This window comes from Salmo salar, chromosome ssa10 (genome assembly GCF_905237065.1).
Source record: "Salmo salar chromosome ssa10, Ssal_v3.1, whole genome shotgun sequence".
NCBI classification, from domain to species: Eukaryota; Metazoa; Chordata; class Actinopteri; order Salmoniformes; family Salmonidae; genus Salmo; species Salmo salar.
In genome coordinates, this window is record NC_059451.1 from 78103431 (window position 1) to 78131143 (window position 27713).

The following is a 27713-nucleotide window of genomic DNA, read 5'->3' on the forward strand; positions in this document are numbered from 1 at the left end:
TTCGCTGTAAAGCCTTTTTGAAATCGGACAACGTGGTTCGATTAAGGAGAAGTGTATCTATAAAATGGTGTAAAATAGTCCTATGTTTGAGAAATTGAAATTAGATTAGATTTGTGGTTTTGAATCTGGCGCTCTGATTTTTCACTGGCTATTGTCAAACTCAGTCCCGGTGACGGGATTGTTGTCGTAAGAAGTTCCTTTAAAGACAATAGTTTACATAATGTTGAATATATTAGGCTATTTTTATCAAATGGCAACATAATTAAATATTGTATATAATATTAGCATCAACATACTGTACATTATTGTTGAATTTAATTTCACATATTTAATTGTTTCAACTTTCATACATTTTTGTTACCTGTAATCTTTTGGTTCAACCATAATGCATAATAAGCATCATCAACAGGGGTAACGTATTGGTTGTACGTGTTACCGGCATCAGTCTGTAGCTGAGGTGGCCTGTAATAGTAAAAAGAACGGACACAAGTTAACGTCTGCAAAGATCTGGCGCTTTCTTATTCTGAATATATATATTTTTATATTGTTCTATTGTCTATTTTCTTGTTCGTACTTTTAAAACATTCACATCAAACAAGTGCACACTTTAAATTTCACAACATAAATGCATTTGACCTTAAGCAGAATTCAAAAATGTTCCACAAATAACCCTGTCTTACTGTATGATTTCACATGAAAACCAAAATGTATTTCACATTCATACAATAGAAACGCTTATATATGAAGACAAAAACAACTGAATGTGTTTCTGTTTACTGATACCAATATAGAAAACTGATAACAATACATTCAGTTTAAGATAGTAGCACCTCCGTAAAATAGTCTGTCTCTCATGCACCTGCACTGTCTGCACTAAAAGTTCACACTCCAGACTGAGAATGCCTGTTTACCAGCACGTGAGCACAATTTTACACAAAACCAATAACGTAATAACGAACTCAGAAATCCCTAACAACTGGATTCTTTATAAAATCTCATAGACAAAATCCAGTACCGGTAAGCTACTCAGTAAACATAGTCTCCGTGACTTGTAAATAAAAAAAAATTATTACCTCAGCTAGCATCAAGCTAATATACTCTCACTCATTGTAAATCACATTCTTCTCTCACTCAGTTCGACACAAAAAAAACACAAAACCTTTCCTAACGTGACAATACCTTGACAATGTTGTTAAATAGCATGTTATTACATCTTCTTTTGATATTATAAAGTTTGGAAGTTCTGTTACATACCAGTAAAAAGAACGGACAAAAATGTACGTCTGCAAAGTTTTGCCGCTTTCTTTATTCTGAAGAATGGTGTGCGCACTTGGCCAGAACTTACTGTTTCTCCTACTACCACAGTGCAACAGCACCATCTATTGGCCTGATGGACTACTAATGCTAAAGCATGTAGAATATACAATTTAGATTAATAAACAAATTGGTTTAAAAAATAATAATAAAGGGGTGTCTGTTTTTAGTGACTTTGTTTTCAACCCATTAAATACACTGATAAGCTGTAGAAGGAATTTATTCATTTATAAGACTCTACTCTACTCAAAACAAATGTGTTCATAAGAGGATCCTGAGGTCAGTCAATATTCAGACCACTAGGGGGTCCATTTAAAAAATAAAAAAAAGATCCAGTAGGCCTCCCTCTGTGGTAGTAGGATCTCAATGTTACCTCCTCTCCTTGGTAGAGTAACATCCTCAATGCCTGTGTATTTGAGAGAGGAGATAGGATGGTTAGCTTCAACAAAGTGAGCTGCTATTGGATAGTCAGTGTCCTTACACCTGATTGAGCTGTGGTGTTCAGCTATGCGTTGTTTTAATTGTTTTTTCATTTGTCCTACGTAGGCTTTCCCACATGAACAGGTGATGAGATATATTACTCCCTTTGTCTTGCATGAGAAGATACCCTTTCGACCTGTATGTGGGTGTCTGAAGAAGGATGTTTTTGTAGTGCTATTGCACTGTGCACATGAGCCATATTTGTATTTCCCATTTGGAATGGGTGTCAAGAGTGTCTGAGTGGGCTCAGGGGGCAGGTACGATCTCACTAAGCTACACCAAATATTGAGGCCACGCTTACAGACCACCAATGGGGGTTCCTTGAAGAGGTGTTCCAACACTTGGTGTATCTAAAGCAAAAGACTGTTGTGTTGTTTTTCTTCTTTGGTTTAGTTTTGAACAATTCCTCTCTTGGTTTTGGGGAATTTTTCATTGTTGCAGCATCAACAGTTTTGTCCTTGTAGCCTCTCATTTTGAATGTATCTGTAATTTCTTAGCATTGCTATCAAAACCTGACTGGTGGCCACAGATTGGTTTAACCCTGCATAACTGGCAATATGGCCGACCATTCTTAAGGGGATGCATACTATCCGCACGTAGCAGGGTATTGCGGTCTGTGGGCTTTGTGTATTAGTCTGTGTGTAATGCACAATTCTCTTTGATGATCCATAAGTCCAGGTAGTTTCTTTTTGTCTCGTCAGTCTGCATGGTGAATTTGAGATATTCAGAGCTCTCGTTTAGCAGAGTTTGGAATTAATTAAGTTCCTGCTGACTTCCTCCCCAGAGCACAAAGACATCATCTATATACCTCTTCCATAAGAGGATTTTAGAAAGTAGGGGGTATGTTTCTGTTTTGTAAGTGAGTGTTTCCTAATTGTCCCACATACAGGTTCGCATTGTTGGGGGGAAAGGGGGAGCCATTGGCTACCCCCCTGTGTTATAACAAAATAGATATTTCTGTTGAAGTCATTGATGTTTAATATGTGCTTTCTTTAATGTTATAACAATTATCAAACAGCAGTTGTCTATAATACCTTAGATCTGAAAATGAATTTCCTGCACAAATTGTATGCTAGTTTGGTAAGCTTTATGTTGTTGGCGTTGTTTTCCAATAAATAAATAAGATGAAATTGCTTTGGTAAATATGCCTGTCACATCATAATGACAAAGTTACCATTCTAAGGAAGAAATCTCTAAAGATTCCTTTACAGGTAAAGTTTTCACATATTTTGTAAATTAGATGAGTTGTTAGTCTGTTTGTAGATAGCATACCTAGTGAGCATCATAGCAAATGCAGCAATAGACTGCATGTGCTTAAAAGCTTCTTATTTGTAATCTTTCCCCTTCCTCATTGTCTGGTCAAGCTCAGGCTTAAAGGTCCCGAACTGTCATTCTGATTACCAAAAATAGCCTTTTGAGTGATTAAAGCATCACCCATAATATTTTTCCAGATGAAAAAAAAATACTCAACATTTGAGAAATTACAGACTAAGTGGGCAGGAAGCTACTTGGCTGAGTGGGCCGGGAGCTCACCTTGACTGGTGGTTCTTTGAAAAACGCCTATGCCAAGCAACATGGATGCAGTGTTGCAGTGAGATTCTCAAGCAAATGTGCTGATACACCAAGCAAGTCAAACAACATGGAAATTGCATGCAATGTCAAATCCTGTCACACACCACATCATGGTTTTACAAATTATTTGTTTATCCAACTGCTCGGTTATTGTAACACCATCAATATAGATAAAATGTTGGATGTGTAATTTAGCTAGCTAGCCCAAATGGAATTGTCAGTACTGTTTATCAAGCTAGCAATTTCATCTTGGACAATTTCAGATGAAACTTAACAGGGTGAGGTCTGTGTACTTTTAATTAAATATACAGTATATATTGACCGTCAGACAATGAATTGAAATGTGAGTTGGTTTTGGAGGTGTGGTTTGATGTGGGTATCTCTTGTGTATGTTCGCAGGTGGGAAGAGTTAGCTAAATTGTTTCGCCAATTTGCTTCAGCTGGCTGGTATGCAACCATGGCAAAATTGGTTTGACTTTGGATAGCCTATCTCTGGGGCGAGTTAGGGACCATCAATAAATAGAAATTGTAGAATAATAGTGAAGACAAACTATAAAATAACACATATGGAATCATGTTGTAACCAAAATATATTTTAGATTCTTCAAAGTAGCCACCCTTTGCCTTGATAACAGCTTCGCACACTCTTGGCATTCTCTCAACCAGCTTCATGAGGGAGTCAACTGGAATGCATTTCAATTAACATGTGTGCCTTGTTAAAAGTTAATTTGTGGAATTTCTTAATGTGTTTGAGCCAATCACTTGGTAGGGGTGGTATACATAAGATAGCCCTATTTAGTAAAAGATCACTCCATATTATGGCAAGAACAGCTCAAATAAGTAAAGATAAATGACAGTCCGTCATTACTTTTAAGACATGAAGGTCAGTCAATGCAGAAAATGTCAAGAACTTTGAAAGTTTCTTCAAGTGCAGTCGCAAAAATCATCAAGCGTTATGATGAACTGGCTCTCATGAGGACCGCCACAGGAAAGGAAAACCCAGAGTTACCTCTGCTGCAGAGGATAAGTTCATTAGAGTTACCAGCTTCAGTTCCTCCCATTCTTCACCGCAGATCCTCTCAAGCACTGTCAAGTTGGAAGGGGAGCATTGCTGCAAAGCTATTTTCAGGTTTCCAGAGACAATTGATCGGGTTCAAGTCCAAGCTCTGGCTGGTCCGCTCAAGGACATTCAGAGACTTGTCCCAAAGCCACTCCTGCGTTGTCTTGGCTTGTGTGCTTAGGGTCATTGTCCTGGTTAGAAGGTGAACATTCGCCCCAGTCTGAGGTCCTGAGCGCTCTGGAGCAGGTTATCATCAAGGATTTCTCTGTACTTTGCTCCGTTCATCTTTGCCTCAATCCTGACTAGTCTCCCAGTCCCTGCCGCTGAAAAACATCCACACAGCATGATGACACAACCACCATACTTCACCGTAGGGATGATGCCACGTTTCCTCCTGATGTGGAGCTTGGCATTCAGGCCAAAGAGTTCAATCTTGGTTTCATCAGACCAGAGAATCTTGTTTCTCATGGTCTGAGAGTCTTTAGGTACCTTTTGGCTAACTCCAAGCGGGCTGTCGCGCCTTTTACTGAAAAGTAGCTTCAGTCTGGCCACTTTACCATAAAGGCCTGACTGGTGGAGTGCCGCAAAGATGGTTGTCATTCTGAAAGGTTCTCCCATCTCCACAGAGAAACTCTAGAGCTCTCTGGGTGACCATCGGGTTCTTGGTCACCTCCCTGAACAAGGCCCTTCTCCTTTGATTGCTCAGTTTGCCCGGACGGCCAGCTCTATGAAGAGTCTTGGTGGTTCCAAACTTCTTCCATTTAAGAATGATGGAGGCCACTGTGTTCTTGGGGACCTTCAACGCTGCAGAAATATTTTGCTACCCTTCCCCAGATCTGTGCCTCGACACAGTCCTGTCTCGGAGCTCTACGGACAATTCCTTTGACCTCATGGCTTGATTTTTGCTCTGACATGCACTATCAACTGTGCGATCTTTATATAGACAGGTGTGTGCCTTTCCAAATCATATCCAATCAACTGAATTTACCACAGGTGGACTCTAATCAAGTTGTAGAAACATCTCACGGATGATCAATGGAAACAGGATGCACCTGAGCTCAATTTTGAGTCTCATAGCAAAGGGTCTGAACACTTTTGTAAATAAGGAATTTCTGTTTTTTATTTTTAATAAATTTGAAAACATTTCTAACAACCTGTGTGTGTGTTTAATGTGTATTTTATATTGTATTATACAGGGCGCATTTGGAAAAGAGACCTAGGTCTCAATATGTCTTCCCTGTCAAAATAAAGGAATCAGAAACACACACACACACACACACACACACACACACACACACACACACACACGAGGTGAAAATGTGTCATTGTCACATGTACTCTGCCATTTATGTTTCAGTATGCTGCCGTATGGGTATCACCCAGTGATCGCCAAGCACTGCATCAACAAGAAGGTGAACATGGTGACTACCAGCTACCTGAGTCCAGCCATGAAGGACATTCAATAGAGGTAGGAGAGAAGTGCATGGAGAGAAGATTCCTCTGGTTTTTAAAGTAGGAGTGAGAGGGGTAGGGTTAGGGGGAAACATCTATGTAGAAGTGGAGATTTAATGGAGAATGTGTTTTATCTTGTCTTAAAGGCCCAGTGAACTCAAAAACTTGATTTCCCTGTGTATTTTACACTGAGTATACCAAACATTAGGAACAACTTCCTAATATTGAGTTGCACCCTGGACTACCATACCCGGTTCAAAGGCACTTAAATATTTTGTCTTGCCCATTCACCCTCTGAATGGCATACAATCCATGTCTCAATTGTCTCAAGGCTTAAAAATCACTCTTTAACCTGTCTCCTCCCTGTCATCTACACTGATTGAAGTGGATTTAACAAGTGACATCAATAAGGGATCATGGCTTTCACCTTGAGTCACCTGGTCAGTGTATGTAATGGAAAGAGCAGGTGTCAATGTTTTGCATGCTCAGTGTGCTTTGTACATATTTCCACACGATGAGGTGAATAATACTGTGAAAATTATGATAATGCCCTTTTAGTGTAAGAGCTGTTTGAAAAGAACGCCTGAAATTTAAGCTTGTTTAGGTGGGATGGAGTTTTGGCTTGCCTTGTGACATCACCAGGCAGTATAAGTTAATAACAAAGGGAGTTTCAAACCTCTCTGCCAATAACAACAAGTTTTCAGGTTACATATCCCTCCCATTAGGCCCCTCACTCCGACCACTCCCAGACAGTCCTAGCAAAATTCTTGCTTGAGAAATGGCTCTTTGCTAAGAAGCTATTGTTTCTTTTTGACATTTGTTTTTAATTTAAAAAAAATCACAGTAAGGTACTTGATTTTTACCCAGAAATGATTTGATATTGAGATAAAAATGGCTGCATTGGACCTTTTAATGCTAATCATGGGCTATTTGATACACAATTGACTAGATGTAAGCTACATGCAGGCACCAAGGCACTTGATCTAATTGCTTGAGTTGGCATTAGGCAGGATAAGCTACTAGTCAAGTGAATATATTGTCTCTACGTGGGGCTGGTGTGGCTGAGTGTGTTTGTCTGTGTGTTTCCTTTCAGTGCTGAGGAAGCTGGCATCACCATAGTGAATGAGATGGGCCTGGACCCTGGCATCGACCACATGCTGGCTATGGAGTTTATCGACCAAGCCAAGGCGGACGGCTGCACTGAGAGTGAAACGTGAGGGAGATTGTGAAAGAATCTAGTATAAGTGATTTGTGCTTTTGAAAGAAAGTGTTTTGGTGATTGTGGAATCTGTACACATACGGGACTGTGTGCATGTGTGTGTCTGTGTGTATGTCTGTGTATGTGCTGTGCACATAATGATTGATTGAGCGTATGTCGAAGGGATGAGTGGCATCTTGTCAGTTTCCTTGGCAGCCATATTGATTGCGGGCCCAACAGATTGAAACACCATGCGTCTTTGATTTGTTCATTTTTCCCCCATCTTGACGTGAAGATGAACGGACTCTACTATCACACAGGAAAATTGACAAATGTGCCAGCATGTTGACAACGAATTTGACTAGTCGATGCACAAAACATTTGATAGATGTGTACGTGCAAATTGTGTTTTTACATCCATTTACATGTGTATGTGTGTGTTTAGATTGAGTCATACAGTTCATTTTGTGGTGGACTCCCTGCACTAGAGTGCTCAGACAATGCTCTGCACTACAAATTCAGCTGGAGTCCTTATGGAGTCCTCCTCAATACCATCAGCCCTGCCATCTTCCCCAAGGACAACAAGGTACAGTAGCCATCTAGGATCAGCTGATCCTCCCCAAATCCTAAACTTAACCATTAGGGCTGGAATTGAAAAACTGACCCAGGATCAGTGTCTAGGAGTAACTTCATCCTCCTCTATGTCCCCCAGGTGGTGAGCATCCTAGCGGGCGGAACTCTGATGGCGTCTACGTCTCCCATGGACTTCATGCCTGGCTTCCACCTGGAGGGTTTCCCCAACCGCGACAGCACCAAATACGGCATCGAGCCGGCCCACACATCAGAGGAACACTCCGCTTCAAGGTACTTCCAACACCAGGGTGGTGAGTATGGCGTTACTGTCAATCTCGATAGTTCTGTGTCGCTTTGGATAAATGTTGTATTTCTGTTCAACAGGGTTTCTCCAAGTCCATGAGTGGCTTTGTGTAGCTGGGTCTGATCAACACTGACCCCTGCCCCATGCTAGAGCTAGAGCTCCTGTCTCCTGGGTAAATATGATGATACTTATAACAGCTTTAAAAGACCAGTTCACTTTGTTGGAACCAAATCTCTATTTTTTTACCTTTTTTAATTTTTGCAATTTCACTTGGTTTTGAGAAGCTTACCCCACCAGCGATAGACTTCCTCAGTCTCGTTCTGCAGTTGCAGGGGCACAGATAAAACAAAGGCTCCAAAAACACCCAAATACGCCCTTTGAGAAACAGCAATGCTCTCAGTATAGTGATGCAGGTTTTTGGATGTTGTACACATGAAATTGTCATTCCAAACTTTATCCTCAACGGTATATTCCATTTTGTTGGACTCGAGCATTACTTCTCTGTGTGCTTTCTCATTCCCATTGTGGTGATTGAAGCCTGTGCGTGCTCGCACACGGAGAAGAGTTCCAACTAAATGGAATATAACATTGGGGATTCAGTTAATTTACATAAAGAATTTAGATTTGGTTTAAAAAAAATACTTGTCCTTTAATTTACTTATAACTTAATTTAGAATGTGCTTTTCATAAATGGTTATTAAAGTACCAGGATACACCCAGCAAACGCTGCATCACTTATACACTAGAGCTACAATGGAGATTTGACTGACAAGACTGAACAAAAACAACAAAAAATCTCTGTGCAACAGAAAGAGCTGCGGAGTATACAGATGGGCTTGCCCCTGTCTATCTCTAACAATGCATTTGAGGGAGCGATCTACGACATCATCCGCCAAGACGACTTCAAAATGGAGACATTCAAATGGTGAGAAGCTCAAGTCCTGACCAGATACCGTTCAAAATATTGTACTCATGTCTTAGCTAAATGCAGGGGTTAAAGTTCTCAGTCACTGCGACGGAGAATATCTGTCCCATTATGGCATCTGTGAGTGCACGATCAGCGCCATTGAGACAGGTAGAATGTTGCAATCTCTTTACATCTCTATGCCAGTGGTTCCAAACTGGTGTGCCCCCCTCCTAAATAAAGCAAACATTTTTTTTTTTTTTCGTCAACAGTACCATCGTATCTTAAACTTTTTACCAGGCGGGCACTAGGACCTGGGGGAGGCTGCAGCACGCGCTAGTGACTGTTAGAATTTCTTCAGCGAAGATGTCTGACAAAACTACTAGGATGGAAGCAAATGTAAGTGATTATACCGTCATAACGATTCATGCAAAAAATGTACAGTTGACAGGAATATGTTAGTTGATGTAGAGACAAACGATTATGCATATTTTTTTTTTTATCATAAAAGTCATTTAAGAAAATTGCGATTTAGCAAGCTAGCTGACTAGCTAACATTAGCCAGCTAGTGGCTAGCTTTATGGGTGTTGTGGCACATACATCAAGCTCTGATGAACTGTCTGGAAAAGCATGAACTGGAGTCGCCTCTTCACTGTTGATGTTGAGACTGGTATTTTGTGGGTACTATTTAATGAAGCTGCCAGTTGAGGACTTGTGAGGCATCTATTTCACAAACTAGACACTAATGTACTTGTCCTCTTGCGCAGTTGTGCACCGGGGCCTCCCACTCCTCTTTCTATTCTGATCAGAGCCAGTTTGCACTGTTCTGTGAAGGGAGTAGTACACAATGTTGTATGAGATCTTCAGTTTCTTGGCAATTTCTCAAATGGAATAGCCTTCATTTCTCAGAACAAGACTAGACTGACACGTTTCGGAAGAAAGTTATTTGTTTCTGGCCATTTTGAGCCTGTAATCAAACCCACAAATGCTGATGCTCCAGATACTCAACTAGTCTAAAGAAGGCCAGTTTTATTGCTTCTTTAATCAGAACAACAGTTTCCAGCTGTGCTAACATAATTGCAAAAGGGTTTTCTAACGATCAATTAGCCTTTTAAAATGATAAACTTGGATTAGCTAACACAATGTGCCATTGGAACACAGGCTTGATGCTTGCTGATACTGGGCCTCTGTATGCCTATGAGGATATTCCATAAAAAAATCTGCTGTTTCCAGCGACAATAATCATTTACAACATTAACAATGTCTACACTGTATTTCTGATCAATTTGATGTTATTTTAATGGACAAAAGATGTGATTTTCTTTAAAAAACAAGGACATTTCTATTTGACCCCAAACTTTTGAACGGAATTGTAATTTCGCTAACCAATGCTAACTGGCGTTATGACTGGAAGTCTGTGGTTATCTACTAAAGTTTCAGTCATGGGATTTGTTTTGCTTTAACCCCTGTAAATGTCTTTAATTAATACTGTTTGTATGGTCAGGTTTGGGATGCTGAGTAAGGAGGTCGTCCCCCATGCAGACACCGTGCTTCACTGGCTAAGCACTTAGAGGCCCTCTTTTGGTAATATGTGCAGAAGTTCTCCCTCTACTCTTTTACTGTCACAAACACTAATATGTATATCTTTCTCCATAATCTTTATATTCCTCCTTCTCTTACTTTCTTTATACAGAAAATACCAGTAAAGATTATTTAAAAATAGTATAACCCTCTCTTTCCTTCTTGGTCCATCCATGTCTTCTCCTTTAGATAAAGGCGAGCGGGACATGTGAGGAATGACGTGGGCCTGCGCCACTCCACAGGCGAGCTTGAGACCAAGCACATCAGCCTGGTGGTCTACAGAGACCCCAACGGCTACTCTTCCATGGCCAAGACTGTGGGCTACCCTGCTGCCATCGCTGCTCGCATGGTGGTCAGTATGGTAGACTTGAGTCCTCATTGCATTTGTCATGTCTGAGATGTTAAGTATGGTTTAGTGAGGTAATCAGCCATTTTGCTAAAGCCATCAGGGAACCACTACTTTTGCTAAAGACGAATGTACAACCCTAATGTGTCTGTAAAAGTGAAGTGAAAACTGACTTTCAATCTGCAGGAGAAATCAGTATGAAGGGACTGGTGGTGCCAATAACCAAGGACATCTATGTACTGGCTCAGAAGAGACTGCAGTAGGAGGGCTTACAATTCACTTCAAAAGCACCATCCAAGAGTAGTAACTCAAGAGTCATCAGCTGCGTCTCAAATAGTGTATAATGATTTCCTTTCCTGGTGTCCTCTCCTTCATCTACACTGATCCAAAAAAGACCCCACACATGAAAAAATACAATTCTATTCTTCAATTCAGTTCAATTATTTCAGAAGAGTGCAGATAAAGGAGATGAGGAAACAAAGCTAGTTTAAACAATTGAGAAATATTTGTAGATTCAACGCAAAGACAGATGGGAAATACAGCCTATCATTGGCTGTCTACCAAGGCCCAGAGAAACCGGTTGCATCTCCATAATCCCAAGTTACTTAATCTGTTCATCTCCACGCCTTCATCTGTGCTGATCTGAAAAGGCAGGGTGGTGAAGGCAATATGGTAGAAATTGTAGGAGGACAGGAGACAAGGAGAGGAAGCCTCAGGCTAGTGAGAGATGCACCCTGACTTTCTGCTTGTTTCAAAGGCATTTCCTAACAGCATCGCCTTACCTCAACCAATTTATTGTTTCAACATGTGGCAAATAGAACAGTTACATTGCAGGTGAACAGTTTCCAAGCAAGTTCTTTAAATAAGGCTGTACAATTCATGACATGGAGAACCACAAAACTTGCTGAGTGTTGTTATAATATGTAATGATCCTATAAACTTCGCAGACCTGCTAAGACAATGTGTCAGAAACTCACCCAAAGGGTCTAGTCTTTCCTTGGCCATAACATATTCCTGTTATTGATCAGCTGCTGCACAGTTCCAAAGATTTGTACGTATTTTACACATATGCTCCCCACAGTTGTGTCAAATTGACTGGATGTCCTTTGGGTGGGGGACCATTCTTGATACACACAGGAAACAGTTGAGGCTGAAAAACCCAGCAGCGTTGCAGTTCTTGACACAAACCAACGAGAGCACCTGGCACCTACTACCATATCACGTTCAAAGGCACTTAAATATTTTGTCTTGCCTATTCTCCCTCTGAATAGCACACATACACAATCCATGTCTCAAGGCCTAAAAAACTGTTTTTAACCTACTGTATCTCCTCCCCTTTATCTCCACTGATTGAAGTGGATTTAATAAGTGACATCAGTAAGGGATCATAGCTTTCATCTGGATTCACCTGGTCAGTCTGTCATAGAAAGAGCAGGCGTCCTTAAAGTTTTGTACACTCAGTGTATATTTGTATTTTAAATCTGCTGAGAGATTATAATGTGGCATAGAGTACAGTTGAAGTCAGAAGTTTACATACACCTTTGACAAATACATTAACTCAGGTTTTCACAATTCCTGACATTTAATCCTAGTAAAAATTCCCTGTCTTAGGTCAGTTAGGGTCACCACTTTATCTTAAGAATGTGAAATGTCAGAATAATAGTAGAGAGAATGATTTATTTCAGCTTTTATTTCTTTCATCACGTTCCCAGTGGGTCAGAAGTTTACTTACACTCAATTAGTATTTGGTAGCATTGCCTATAAATTGTTTAACTTGGGTCAAATGTTTTGGGTAGCCATCCACAAGCTTCCCACAATAAGTTGGGTAAATTTTGGCCCATTCCTCCTGACCGAGCTGGTGTAACAGAGTCAGGTTTGTAGACCTCCTTGCTCATTCACACTTTTTCAGTTCTGCCCACACATTTTCTATAAGATTGAAGTCAGGGCTTTGTGATGGCCACTCCAATACCTTGACTTTGTTGTCCTTAAGACATTTTGCCACAACTTTGGAAGTGTGCTTAGGGTCATTGTCCATTTGGAAGACCCATTTGCGACCAAGCTTTAACTTCCTGACTGATGTCTTGAGATGTTGCTTCAATATATCCACATAATTTTCTTGCCTCATGAAGCCATCTATTTTGTGAAGTGCAGCAGTCCCCCCTGCAGCAAAGCACCCCGACATCATGATGCTGCCACCCCCGTGCTTCACGGTTGGGATCGTGTTCTTCGGCTTGCAAGCCTGCCCCTTTTTCGTCCAAACATAACGATGGTCATTATGGCCAAACAGTTCTATTTTTGTTTCATCAGACCAGAGGACATTTCTCCAAAAAGTACAATCTTTGTCCCCATGTGCAGTTGCAAACCGTAGTCCAGCTTTTTTATGGCGGTTTTGGAGCAGTGGCTTCTTCCTTGTTGAGCGGCCTTTCAGGTTATGTCGATATAGGACTCATATTACTGTGGACATAGATACTTTTGTACCTGTTTCCTCCAGCATCTTCACAAGGTCCTTTGCTGTTGTTCTGGGATTGATTTGCACTTTTCACACCAAAGTACGTTCATCTCTAGGAGACAGAACACGTCTCCTTCCTGAGCAGTATGACGACTGCGTTGTCCCATGGTGTTTATACTTGCATACTATTGTTTGTACAGATGAACGTGGTATCTTCAGGTGTTTGGAAATTGCTCCCAAGGATGAACCTTACTTGTGGAGGTCAACAAATATTTTTTTTCTTGGCTGATTTATTTGGATTTTTCCATGATATCAAGCAAAGAGTCACTGAGTTTGAAGGTAGGCCTTGAAATACATCCACAGGTACACCTCCAATTGACTCAAATGATCTCAATTAGCCTATCAGAAGCTTCTAAAGCCATGACATCATTTTCTGGAATTTTCCAAGCTGTTTAAAGGCACAGTCAACTTAGTGTATGTGAACTTCTGACCCAGTGGAATTGTAATACAGTGAATTATAAGTGAAATAATCTGTCTGTAAACAATTGTTGGAAAAATTACTTGTCATGCACAAAGTAGATGTCCTAACCGACTTACCAAAACTATAGTTTGTTAAAAAGAAATTTGTGGAGTGGTTGAAAAATGAGTTTTAATGATTCCAACCTAAAGCGTATGTAAACTTCCGACTTCAACTGTATGTGGTTTTCCTTTTTTGTATTTCATATAAAAATAGAAGGGAAGTGATCCGCATGAAGGTCTCGTGTGGTTCTGTAATTAAATTGATTGAATAGTGAGTCATTAATGCTCAAGTACCTACACAATATGAAAGGTCGATTGCATAAAAAATATCTAAGAACTATTTTAATCTTGAATCAGTGGGTCATTTTCAGCTCATCTGTGTTATTGTGGAGCAGCTTTTTAACATCCTTGCATTTCAAACTTATCAAGGACTCGATAGTTATTTTCTTATTAAAACATTTGGTAACACTTTACATGGCACTGAGATTTTAGTTATTTTAATTTTAAATACTCTAAAGATTTTTTTTAAATCCAATTTTCATAATGATAATGTTGGTAATATAGCTGAATTGCTTTCCGTAACAGCATTGTTAGGTCTGGTTCCTAAAGAGATTATTTTTAGTTGGCATGAGCTATGGTTCCAGTGAGGCACCAATTACCAATAAGGTATGCATTTTATCTCTGTACCATATAAAATGTTACTCATCAACTATTGACATTTCTGTATAAATCAATGATAAATACCGTGTATGCATCCATTCAGTTTTCAATGGGTATAGCCGTGTCGTCTCATTACATCCTCTTTGAAAAAACAATCAGCTTTTCCTTCCACTTAATGTGGGCCCGCCCATGCAAACTAGGCCACCAAGCCATGGATAATTGGGCATGTAGTTATTAAAAGTCAAAAATGCAAATTGGGGTATGGATACAGCCCCTGGTTAAGATGGTGTCTGGACACTTGACCTAATTTCCCCTGAAAATGCGCATTTCTTTTGGAGTCTTAGATGGATTAGAACATGAAAATCTACTGGAATAACCAATTCTCCACATGGATTATTCCAGTCGCATCTCCGTCTCCGGGAATCCATAATCCAGTGTCTAAAATGGATCCGTTTCATCAAGCCACCCGTTTGTCTTCTGACCTCACATGTTGTTTCTTAACAAGGGCTTATCAGGAGCCTGCCGAAAGATCATTCTATCATAGCAAATCTTTGATCACCCCCACAAAGCCCCCTGATCACATTTGGGTGAAGGGTGTATATAGGAGGTAGGTGGTTCAAGAGGGGGCAAGACAATGAGGAAGTGGTAGTTATCTTTTTTGTTAACCATAAACAAACACTTTCTTTATTGACTTGCATAGCATCTAGGCAGACTGGGCCCAATTCCGATCTGAGTTAAGCATGTGAAAATGTAAAGTAATTCCCTATTTATGCACTTTTCTTTCTGTGTATTCTGACCTTGAATTTAAGCTTAATGCTATTCACCCGCTACATCTAATGAAGGTGTGGCGGAGGTGTGTCTACAGATACTGAACGCAGCCCAGGTCAGAATACGGTGTAAGTTTTTACATTCTGGAACGTTCAATTGAAAGGAAACAGTACTGAACGACCAGTTGAAAAACAGGGATGGGCTGGGCTGTGTGTTGGGGAACGCTGTCAGCATGGCCACTGCCCTTTAAATACATCACTTGTTGCTTCAAGCCACACCAAATGGAAGCAAACGTACCTGTCTGTTCAAGAACATTTGGGGAAACGTGTCGTTCAGTATAAACCGTTCTGCAATATAGCAAAAAAGCACCTCTTAAATCCCAAATAATGCCACCATCTTAATGTGTGAGGAAATCATGAATAAGGTCTTGTGATCCTACCGGCATCTACTTGATTTTTTTTCAGATAGAAATAACACCATTCCACATGCACTGTAATTTATAACCTGATAAGAACTATTGATAAGAGCTAGGTAAATGAGTACTCTGATTGGATAAGAGAATTGAAAATATAAATTACAATTGTTTTACATCTGTTTTACCTTATAATGTGAATCCAGTCATATGGCAGCAAATTGAAGCATAACTTTCCCACCGTAAAATGTATGAAATGCTGTGTGGTTGTTGCTGAGGATCATTAGTAACAGTTGATAATATATCAATAAAGACATGTAGGCTAATTAAATTGTTATGGAGCGGAGCGCAGACCACACCATATCAGTTTGAACCTGACGAATGGCGCAATTCTTGGCTGTGTCATCACACAGTTCCATGGTTAGTGCAGGCAATAGAGGGTATAACCTATTGTACACTCTTCTCCCTATTACAATTCTATGTACACTAATATTCCAACATTACCATGGGTTTTCTTTCTTTTGTGCATCAAGGCTCTCCAAACCTCTTTTTTATGATTCATAAATACATTCCTGAACCTAAATAATCTAAAAGAGTATTTTTAAATCGACTAATTGGTGCTGAAATGGAGACGAATATGCATATATTTAGATGTCTTTCTTTCTTTGATTCGTAATATTCAGAACCTGTTCTTTCAATATACTGAAAACCCTATTGAATGAAAACTACACAAGAAAATCTGTTGGCCAGCAAGTGGGAGGGTTTTGAGCGGTTGAATGAAATGTATTCAGAGAGCGCAAGGTAGCCACACCTGCAGAGCGCGTGACACAACTGAATAAGGTAAGCCTGAATACCAAATACTGAGAGGTGCGCAGGAAGGCGTGCATAGGAAAGGCATAAATTCCTAAGTTGGAATCAGGCCCATGGTGAATACTGTCAAAAAATCCATTAACATTAACAACTATCTGGTTGAAAGCTCAGTTTACATTTTAGTTAGTTTATTTGTATCTGTTCATCTTATGAATAGTATAGTGTCAAGGACAGTGCTAATGCATTCACTCATTGCTATACTTTTCCCCTTGTAATGTATTTTTCTTGAGCGATTACATTATTGTTGAGGACAGCTCATACCTTGGCTTGATTGTTAAGGCTTAGCCCAGCTGCCTTACTTGGAAATGATCATGCATAATAATTATTTCAAACATCTGCTGAACAGTTTGATGGGGTCAGATGAACTCTATTGAGGCACTAATAACATACTGTATATTCACAATGCACCTGACCTGAGGGCATGATGCCGCCCACGCCTTAGGCTGTATAGTGCTAAAATCCAATTCAATGTGAAGTTACACCAATTATGGAACAGTTTAACTTTAATGTACTGTGCACCCACAGGTCTAGATTGACCTTCACAGTAGTTAAAAAAAAATGGACAGACCACTCCAAAAGCTCCTTCCTTGGTTTTCTTTCACTTGTTTAATCCTATGTCTAATCATCAGGCAAAGTTTCATGTACAGCTAAAACGTGTCAGTACCCCAAGATTCATATTTAGTCCATTACAAAATACAGAACACTTTCTATAACATTAAAACATACAAAAAAAATGCTTTGACTAAGTTATTAGAATGCAGCCATACATTGAAAATTGACTAAAAAAACTGTAGTAAAATATAAAAATCTAGAAGTATAAATAGAAATTTGGTCCATTGTCTTGGTTGCTATAATATTATTTACATATTAGATTTATTATTTCATGCCAATGTGCATTTTTGATTTCAAAAGCTCACCGTTGCTACAAACAAAATAGTATTTACATTGTCTAGATGGGAAGAATGAGTTGCTCAATGCATTGACTCTACAAGAAATAGGCTAACAAAATGTTGTTTAACGTAAAGGTTGCATTTTCCCTTCTTTTTTTATAGCTTACTGCCAATAAATACGAAAGTTTAGGGAAAACAGTTAGTTAAGCAAACATCTCAAGACGGCAGTATCGACAAAACATCGTAAAGTTAATCTACAATTGTATGAACGCCGTTAGAAGTACAAGATGAATATACAAAGGCACACATTACAGGGTCGTGCGGTATCATGTCCAGCGGTCCGGAAACTGCCATTCAACGACGGAGAACAGAAGAGGAGAATAAAAGGAGGGGAAAAAGGCAAAGCTGCTGTCTTTAAAAACTGAACACAGTGAGACAGGCAAGAGTCCATACTGGCAAGTTAGGGGCCCCGTTGCCATAGTTACACCAGGGACTCAAGGCTCTCGGCTGTGCTGACAGGGCCCCCTGGGACTGTTCCGTTGTTGTCAGAGGACTGGAGCGTCCTCTCGTCCTCCTGTGTGCCAACCAGGCTCAGCATGGCTTTGTACAGGAACTGGTACTGCTCCTGAATGAGAAAGAAATAGAGAAACTGTGCTGTTGAAGGGAGAATGTTTTAACACAAAATGGCTAATGTGCATCACTCAGGTACAATCAGACAGTGATTCAGATTGACTAACAACATCAGTGAAGGTCCCGGGCCTCATGAGGTTGATCATCTTGGCCACCTGGTACACGTCCACAGAGCTCTCCAACTCTAGTTGGCACACCAGAGTAGACAGGGCACAGAAGGTTCCCGCAGTAACACCGCCAACCCTGCAAAATCAGACCAGCGCCATGAAGTGCCTATAAAACTGAAAATCTCTGGTCATATTAGCCAGGGGCTAAGCCAGCTTTTGATACTTTGGGCTAATTCCAAGACATATTTGGGAAATGTTACAGGATTAGTGCTCTATGCTCCAGTTTGTAAGTATTTACTGAACCTTTACAGTATTATCTGTGGTTAAAACCAAGGATTGAGCACCATACAAGAGTATTAAGACAGGATTGTCTCAATAGGCCTGGATCAGTGCAGGTTTCAGTTCCAAGAAATTTTAAGAGTATTGGAAATATGGACATATCTTCTTATCCTCTTAGGTCAGAGTGGATCGTCTTGAATCTATTACCAGTGGCCAAAATAAAAAATAGAAGGAAAAGAGAGATTCAGGGGTATTGAGCTTGCCTGGTTCCAGATGGGTGAGATTTTGACTTTTGGGACTATTCCATTGATTCCAGGTCTTGAAAAAGGTTTAGAGTGGACATCATTACCTTATTTCACAGATAAATAATCAATAGGTCTTACTCGTCATGGACAACCATGGGGCCCTCCTTGGAGGAGCTTTCCTCCCTCACCAGGCTGAGCAGCTCAAAGGTGCTGCTGATGGGACTGTCTGGGTTGGGCCAGCGAGGTGTCCGGTAGTGCCTCACCTCCAGAACATAGTCATCCTGGCCCAGAGGGGGACAATAACACAATAAGACAGAGTGAGAGATAGAGAGACAGTGCGAGAAAGAGAGAGAGTGTGTGTGTGTGCCTGTGTGTATGTGTGTTGAAAGTGGTCCAGTGATTGGACGTACAGATGGTTGAGTGAAAACTGTGTGAAAAATAACAGCTGTGCTCCGTTGATGTGTGGGGAATGTGTATTGAATTCCATTTCCACCCTTCATTTGGTTTCACCATGGGCCAAGATCCAGAGAAATATGAGCAGAACAACTCCTAAATGGAATACTCATGTTGCTATATATTCCCTCTGTGTAACAATAAACAGTGGTTAAATGTTTTTGGGGTATAGACACAGTGATAACATTTGCTGAGCACTAGCAACTGGTCCATAACGACTGGCCCATAGCGACTGGTCTTTTCTATGAGGCTTTTCTTTTTGGGCTGATCCTCCTCTTCAATGTAGTTAGTCTATTCTAAGTAGCTGATCATGCTATTGTGACTGATCTCTTATCTTATCAAGCTGAACTCCCTGGTCTTACTGATCTCCCTCAGCTCACCTGTGTAGCCTCCAGGACATAGTCCTGCACCACCAGCATGTCCTCGTTGGCCAGACACACATGGTTCTCGCTCCGCAGGGTCACTGTGAACGCCTCACAGCTGATTGGCTGCTCCTTGCGGGGCCAGTACACGTACGGCTCCTCCCCCTCTGCCTGAAAACACAGAAAGATGTGATAAGGACTTCCTATTTGAGGCACAAAATGGCTGCCTGCATACATCAGCAGTTTTGTGTCCAGGAGGACAGATAGATACCCACCAGGCTTGGTGTTCCCGGCAGTGTGACGATGACCTGAGCGTTGTGATCCCAGATCATCCTCCAGAAGTCTGTCACCGTGCAGGCCAGTGGGTTCTGGGTCACGATGAACTCAGTGCTCTGCCGGTACCCCTGAGGAACACAACCGGTGGTAGAAAATTTAGACAGGTGGTATAAACATTCAGACAATTTAGACAGGTAACCAAAAGTGGAATTTACTGAAAATGATGGCTGGAATGGAGTGTTATGACTGGACTGGAGTGAATGGTATCAAACACATAAAAACCATACGTTTGATACCATTCCATTCACTCCATTCCAGCCATTATTATGAGCAGTCCTCCCGTTAGCAGCCTCCACTGCTGCATCCTTTATGTACAATGGTTGGGTTCTTACCGTGAGGTATGAGGCGTTGATGTAATCTGATGTAGTTTCTCCCACCACCGTAGACAGACACACCCGTGACCTTTCAACTGGAGACAAAGCCACACAATGTTAAACTTCCTTATTAGGTATAGATAAGGTCATTTTGTATAATATTAATATTACAATGATTAGCTTTATTAAAGCAGTATTACTTAACCATAATGACTGCTTATCAACCTAAAGTAATTTTGTCACACACATTTGCTTACACCAAACAAGAGTAAAACCGTTCCAAAGGTTTATGCTTTCAAATAACTTTTTTCCCCAATTTTTTTATAACAGTTTTTGTTGAGGGGTCCAAGTGTGGGGAATTTTGCTAAATGTTCATTTGAAAGTGACAATGTTGAGGGCGGGTGAGGTCTCATTGTCTACACACTGTTAACTTCTTTGGGATAGAGGGCAGTATTTTCACGGCCGGATAAAAAACGTACCCGATTTAATCTGGTTACTACTCCTGCCCAGAAACTAGAATATGCATATAATTAGTAGATTTGGATAGAAAACACTCTGAAGTTTCTAAAACTGTTTCAATGGTGTCTGTGAGTATAACAGAACTCATATGGCAGGCCAAAACCTGAGAAGATTCCATACAGGAAGTGCCCTGTCTGACAATTTGTTGTCCTTCTGTTGCATCTCTATCGAAAATACAGCATCTGTGCTGTAACGTGACATTTTCTAAGGCTTCCATTGGCTCTCTAAAGCCGCCAGAAAGTGGAATGGGGTGTCTGCTGTCTCTGGGCGAAGAACAGCAGGAGAATTTGTAAGTGGTCAGCCTGGGTACAGTGACACTGGAGATGCGCGGTCACGAGACTACTCCATTTTTTTCTTTCAGCCTTTGAATGAATACAACGTTGCCTGGTTGGAATATTATCGCTATTTTACGAGAAAAATAGCATAAAAATAGATTTTAAACAGCGTTTGACATGCTTCTAAGTACGGTAATGGAATATTTAGAATTTTTTTGTCATGAAATGCGCTCGCACGTTACCCTTCGGATAGTGACCTGAACGCACGAACAAAACGGCGGTATTTGGATATAACTATGGATTATTTGGAACCAAAACAACATTTGGTAGAAGTCCTGGGAGTGCATTCTGACGAAGAACAGCAAAGGTAATCAAAATTTTCTAATAGTAATTCTGAGTTTAGTGAGCCGAGTACTCAGAATATTGCAAAATGTGCTTTCGCCGAAAAGCTATATTAAAATCGGACATAGCGATTGCATAAAGGAGTTCTGTATCTATAATTCTTAAAATAATTGTTATGTATTTTGTCATAAACAATTTAGTAAATTCACCGGAAGTTTTCGGTGGGTATGCTAGTTCTGAACATCACATGCTAATGTAAAAAGCTGTTTTTTTATATAAATATGAACTTGATTGAACAAAACATGCATGTATTGTATAACATAATCTCCTAGGAGTGTCATCTGATGAAGATCATCAAAGGTTAGTGCTGCATTTAGCTGTGGTTTGGGTTTATGTGACATATATGCTTGCTTGGAAAATGGCTGTGTGATTATTTGTGTCTATGTACTCTCCTAACATAATCTAATGTTTTGCTTTTGCTGTAAAGCCTTTTTGAAATCGGACAATGTGGTTACCGTAAATTCCAGACTATAAGCCGCAACTCTTTTCCCACGCTTTGAACTTCGCGGCTTAAACAATGACACGGCTAATATATGTATTTTTCCCGCTTTCAAATTTGTGGGTCCTGACAGCGTGGAGCATTGTCAATAAATCCGCTATCATCAACGGGTTTCGAAAGGCTGGCCTGCTGCGTGTTGAAGAGGGCTCAGCGGGGGATTTGCCTCTGGATGAAAGTGACGAGAGCGACAATGAAAACGATCCAATATCGGATGAAGCAATTCTGAGGCTATTCAACTCCGACACAGAAGGAGATGGTTTCAGTGCACAGGAGGAGGAAGATAGTGACCAACGACTTTCTTGGTAGGCTACTGTTTACTGCAAATTTTTTATTTTTTGTTACAAGCCGTGTTTCGTTAAAGCCTATTTATTTTTGTTAGAAGCCGTGTTTCGTTAAAGCCTATTTATTTTTGTTACAAGCCGTGTTTCGTTAAAGCCTATTTATTTTTGTTACAAGCTGTGTTTCGTTAAAGCCTATTTATTTTTGTTACAAGCCGTGCTTCGTTAAAGCCTATTTATTTTTGTTACAAGCCGTGCTTCGTTAAAGCCTATTTATTTTTGTTACAAGCCGTGTTTCATTAAAGCCTGTGTAAAGTTAATTTGTTTCAATGTACCGGTAGGCACCTGCGGCTTATAGACATGTGCGGCTTATTTATGTTCAAAATAATATATATTTTTTAATTCAGTGGGTGCGGCTTATATTCAGGTGCGCTTAATAGTCCGGAAATTACGGTAGATTAACAAGAGTCTTATCTTTAAAATGGTGTAAAATAGTTGATTGTTTGAGAAAATTGAATTGTGGTATTTTAGTTGGTTTTGTATTTCGCGCCGTGCGATGCCATTGGCTGTTGGCTAGGGGTTCCACAGGCGGAACGGGGTTCCGCTAGCGGAACGTCTGTCCTCAACAGGTTAAAGGGATTAGACATTTTATGTTTCTGCGTCCAGTATGAAGGAAGTTTGAGGTAGTTTCGCGCTAATGCTAGTTAGCATTGGCTCACGAAACTACCTCTAACTTCCTTCATACTGGACGCAAAAACATAAAAATAGTGTCCACACGTTCATCTGCCTCTGGCGAAGTATGAACAAACTTGTCTGGAACTCACCGGGTATTAAAGAGGAGTTTCTGTTCTTCTCTCTGTTGCACTCTTTCAGGGCTGCCGAGTAGTCACACTGTTTGGCATTGGACTGGGATACCAGCTGTAATCACATTGACTACGGTTACATGCACACAATATGATTATTGTGAATAGTCAGATTAATATAATAGTTTGATTTAATCATTTACATGTTTTCCAAGAAGAACGATTTCCCAAATAATCCTGTTTACATAAACACATCTGAAATCAGACTACCTGATGGGACTGTGATAAATGCAGAAAATCGGCAATCTAAATATATGTTCTACCATAGCAACCATGTTATTTTTGGGAAGCCTATTCGATTCTGAGTTCGGATATTTAAAGTTTGTATGTGAAAATTATTTCTAAGATACATACTTTCAGTTTTTCCGAACTCACTTCACTCGTGCAAAAGATGGACGCTTCACTCGCGCGGCTCGTGCTAGCACACGTGCAGATCAAACACACCGCTGGAACGCCGATTAAGCTGCTTACATGTCCTAATAATTTGAAAGATTGCTCAGAAAACCAGGTGTTTTAATAGGTGTATACTTACTTTTTTTTGTGACCGATTAAGATAAGCAGAGTAAGGTGTTTAATGCCATATTCGGCTTACTGACGTAATCTGTTGAATATTGATTTACTAGTGTGCATGTAAACGTACTCAGTGGCACCAGATTAACTGTCAGTGTTTAAACATGATGTGCCAGCGGTTGCAACTGCTCTTTTCAAAGGACAAAGAAAGACAATTGATGTGAAAAAAAACTAAAACTGTCTTTAAACCCCGTAGACAAATTTTCCCTTTAAATGTATGTTTTACTTTTAGTTCTGCCCTTCATGTCCTACTGGAGTTCTTATGGAAAGTTTGCCAGTTGTACATTTTGCTGTAACGCAAATACTTCCTCTATGACTTGTTGTAAGCTGTTATAAGCACGTGTCTTTACCTTAAAATGTTTCTCCAGCTGCGTCCTGCCGGAGGGCCCTGGGGTCAGGAGGTCATTGACGTAGCTGTGGATGAGGCTGGAGGAAACCTCCGTCTCCTTGCCCAAGATGGCCTCCACCAGGGTGTCGTGGATGAACACATACTGCTCCTGAATGCACAGGGAAAGTAGGGGTTGAAAGCCTTAGTTGGGTGTTGTCATTCATACAGTTCTGGAAAGGTAACAGGACAACTGATCATAGTAGATTCACTGTTTTCTTACTGGTATCAGACCTGGGATCAAAAAGTATTCTTTCAAATACTTTAGAAGCCTTTATTTGAGCTTTTCTGGCGCAATGGCACCAATGGAAAAGTCCCAAAAGCGCAACCCCCCCTCTGGCTGAGCACTCACCTCTGTCTGTACCAGGTGGTTCCTCTGTGTGCGGATGTGTTTGAGGAAACCCATGATGTTGACCGTGCCCTCTTCTTTGATCTGCTTCAGCATGCTATCCAACACTATGTAGGTGCCAGTCCTGCCTACGCCCGCACTGGAAACACAGAGGTACACAATTTAGTTTACATTTAAGAGCCACATTTCAATAGAGAATTGTGAAGTACTTGGATAGAGGAAGGTTCTTTTTTAGATTGTGAATCCTGGTATTTTGAGTTCACTCTAGTTCTCTATGAAATAATTGTTGACCTTCTCAGCTGGACTAGGTGAAAGCAGCCACAGAATGCATGTTAAGAGATTGCATTTAATGGAGGACCATGTCCATTCTATTCCTATGCCAATCCGAATGTAAATTGACTTCCTAAATTCAATCCTTCACATATAGAAGATGAGCCATTTTTAATTGACTGAATTGAATTAGTAATTTCAGTGGGGAAAAACGGTATTGACCTCAAAACTATTCTATACATTTTGCAAATCTATGGCTTCCTACCTGCAGTGCACTACGACAGGCCCCATGTCATCTGTCCTGGCTTTGGAGGACTTCTGGACGAAGGTGAGCACAGGGAGTGTGTACTCAGGCACGCCCATGTCTGGCCACTGGGTGTAGTGGTACTGTGTCACAGTCCGCTCGTTAATCCGCCCCTTCAGTGAACCCTGGGGTTGGTGGGAGGAAACAGGAAGTGGTGAACAGGATGGGACTTTGTCTGTCACTTTGACACTTGGGATTCGTGAGTTCCATACGAAATGTTCAGAAACTAAAGTTGTAATGACGTAGTGCTTCAACTGATTTGTAGGGTAGGTGCAACCAAAGTAGGTAATATATGTGAGGAAGTAGAGGTGAAACTATTCATGGTGAATGAGAAGTAAATGTGATGTAAATTGTGTGACCTTTTGGACTTTGGTGTTCCTGAGGGTGAAGGTTCTCTCGGTGTAGTGGGCCAGAACCTTGCTGCTCTTCACTGTCACCAGGAAACCACCGTACTCATCCTGGCTCTCCAGGGGCCAGTACTGGTCACACTTCCTCTGAGAGACACAACGAAACACTTTCGTATACTCATGAATAAGCATGAATAAACTATTTATAAACTATTACTAAATATGTATAAGCGTATACGTGGCCCCGGTCTCTCACCCGTCCCTTCTCCACCAGGTTGGTAATCATGATGATGATGCCCACGTTCTGCTCCCACACCATCCTCCAGAAGTCCTCGGTGCTGGACTTGAGAGGGCCCTGGGCCGCGATGTAGGCCCTGGACTTGTTGAAACCCTGAGGTGGGAAGGGCGGCAGGGGACGGTAAAGAGAAAGAGAGTGAACAACAGATTAGCTACTGACTCGTCAACAAGACATTTGCCCTCATAACACTGCTAACATCTGATGTTATTGTGCAGATAGAAATGCAACAAAAATTGATTACGTCAACGTAGTTTGCGTTAATGTAATCTCCACTCTTCCCGTCTTTGTCAGCCTGGGTTGAGAGTCTTACTCGGCTGTGGTCATCTAGGAGTACAGGAGGAAAGAGATAAGCTGGGTGCATTCAATAATGTATGTGTGTGTACATGTGTTTGAAGGTGCATGTTTGACTTACAGGCCAGGATATTGATGTATCGGTTCTTGGTCTTGTTGTCTGGATGGTTGGAGCCATCTGTGGTGATTCCCAGGTCCACCGTGCACACCTGCACCTCCTAGAAAAACACATGACCTTCATCACTCCACCCCTAACATCCCACCATCCTCCATTACTACGCAGCCAAACAAAAATGTGTCATCATGCATGACAAAAACGTCAACATGGGCAGCTGGAAATGTGACAAACATCTACACACGATTACTACAGAAATAATCGAATCAAAAGAGAAAAGGGAGACACAGCTTACCTCGTAACATTCTTTCAATATCTAATGGAGGGGGGGTAAGAATGCAAAAAGCACAGCAATGTAATGTCATGACACAAGGTGAGCAAAAAAGTCAAAATAAATAACAAGAAAACGGTTTATGGGCAAATCTCAACTTAAAGACACTGTTCATGCAATAAACAAGGCATCGAAAGCGGGTTTCAGATTCACTCCATGTACCATGTTAATGTCCTTATATTAGCTTTGACTTACAAACCTATTTTTGTGTTATTGACAACAGTTACACATGTATGCATTTACACAGCACGGATAAAATGCCAAGCTGGATTTAACATGGTAAGCAATGGTAAATATCCAGTTAAACCTATCTTAACTTGAGCCAGAAAAACATCAACATCCATGAATGCAGTGTAGATTATGATACGTTTGTAAGTCTCAATGGTAAGGACAACAGACATGGCTCCTCAGAGGAATCTGGGCCTGTAGCACGTAGCATGAGAGAGAGTGTGAGTTTGAATGGCCATCACAGTGCATAGCCTACCGCCCCATAAGGTTTCTGCATGCTGACCTTAAAATAATGATAGCCACCGTGTAACATCGCAAACGTCACGTAACAATTTCGCAAGATGGATACACACAGAACAGCATTAACTAAAAAAACAGGTAGACAGCTGACTTGAAACACGTAACCAATAAATACTAGTTTTGTTTTTGTCATAAACTATATCCTGTGATCTGAGGGAGCAAAGGTTACAGAATGTGACAGCACACCTCAAACTCCCGGGAGAATGCGTTGGTGTGGTGGAGCTCTGTCACGTGCTTGACAAACTGCTTCACCGTAAGGGCTTCATGTTCATCTGAAAGGCAGAGATCAAAGGTATTGAGATGATCAACAAAAGTCCTTGATCAGAATGAACATTTGAAACGCCATACTCTTGTCAGAAGCAGATGTTGAGTGAGGTGGTGTTAATGACAGAGGTAGGCTTGATGAAAATGTAGCGCATGGACAGATGGAGAGGATAACTGTCTCCATGGCTCTGTGCTTGTTAGCACTTTTATCTCTGTGTGTGTGTTGCGTGAGAGTGTGCTTGTCTCAGGATGGTTACCTGTAGCTGTAAGCAACGGTGTGGGTGGAACAGATATGACTCTGGGCGATGTGTTTTCCTCTATGTAGAAATGGGCAGTCTGGAAACACTTTCTGTGGAAACATATGTACGATGATATAAGTTAATAAACAATAAACTTGTATTAGATGAGATGGAAAAAAGCTTTATATTTGTCTCCGTGACCTATTGACATTGATTTTTTTACTTTTTGTCCAAAAAAATATATCGCTTTTTTCCATCTCATCTAACGCAAAAGAGGTATTTGTATGCTTTGTTCTCATTTGGTGAAAAATGTGCAAAAAAATTGTGACAAAGACAATAATAATATTGGTATTATGATTGAGTAAAATATCATAAAAAGACTAACTGTAGATATATTTTTGAGACGTAAAAAGATCACGCTCAGAGACAAGAAAGGCCTAAAAAACACTTTTGCTGTGTTTTTTAAGATACGAAGACAACCACAGATGTTGGCGAACACATGGTAATC

At 40.6% G+C, this 27713-nt stretch overlaps 1 protein-coding gene across 9 annotated transcripts in view; it reads right to left on the bottom strand.

The window, feature by feature from the left end:
* Nucleotides 1–17049: 17049 nt before the first annotated feature.
* The window catches only part of ptprz1a (protein tyrosine phosphatase receptor type Z1a), a 75642-nt gene continuing 64978 nt past the window's right edge, over nucleotides 17050–27713 (bottom strand). For 7 of the 9 annotated variants that reach the window (XM_014124572.2, XM_014124570.2, XM_045688111.1 and 4 more), the window contains 17 exons: nucleotides 27224–27315; nucleotides 26889–26974; nucleotides 26139–26159; nucleotides 25850–25946; nucleotides 25679–25761; nucleotides 25396–25530; nucleotides 25152–25286; nucleotides 24754–24917; nucleotides 24222–24357; nucleotides 23835–23981; nucleotides 22876–22969; nucleotides 20097–20173; nucleotides 19704–19832; nucleotides 19447–19599; nucleotides 18752–18894; nucleotides 18090–18225; nucleotides 17050–17977 (listed from right to left, as the gene is read on the bottom strand). In XM_014124572.2, coding sequence (XP_013980047.1) covers nucleotides 17834–17977; nucleotides 18090–18225; nucleotides 18752–18894; nucleotides 19447–19599; nucleotides 19704–19832; nucleotides 20097–20173; nucleotides 22876–22969; nucleotides 23835–23981; nucleotides 24222–24357; nucleotides 24754–24917; nucleotides 25152–25286; nucleotides 25396–25530; nucleotides 25679–25761; nucleotides 25850–25946; nucleotides 26139–26159; nucleotides 26889–26974; nucleotides 27224–27315 — 1972 coding nt within the window. In that variant the 3' untranslated portion in view covers nucleotides 17050–17833. The remainder of the gene's footprint in view (nucleotides 17978–18089; nucleotides 18226–18751; nucleotides 18895–19446; nucleotides 19600–19703; nucleotides 19833–20096; nucleotides 20174–22875; nucleotides 22970–23834; nucleotides 23982–24221; nucleotides 24358–24753; nucleotides 24918–25151; nucleotides 25287–25395; nucleotides 25531–25678; nucleotides 25762–25849; nucleotides 25947–26138; nucleotides 26160–26888; nucleotides 26975–27223; nucleotides 27316–27713) is intronic. The other 2 variants (XM_014124571.2, XM_014124576.2) reach the window with 1 other exon arrangement.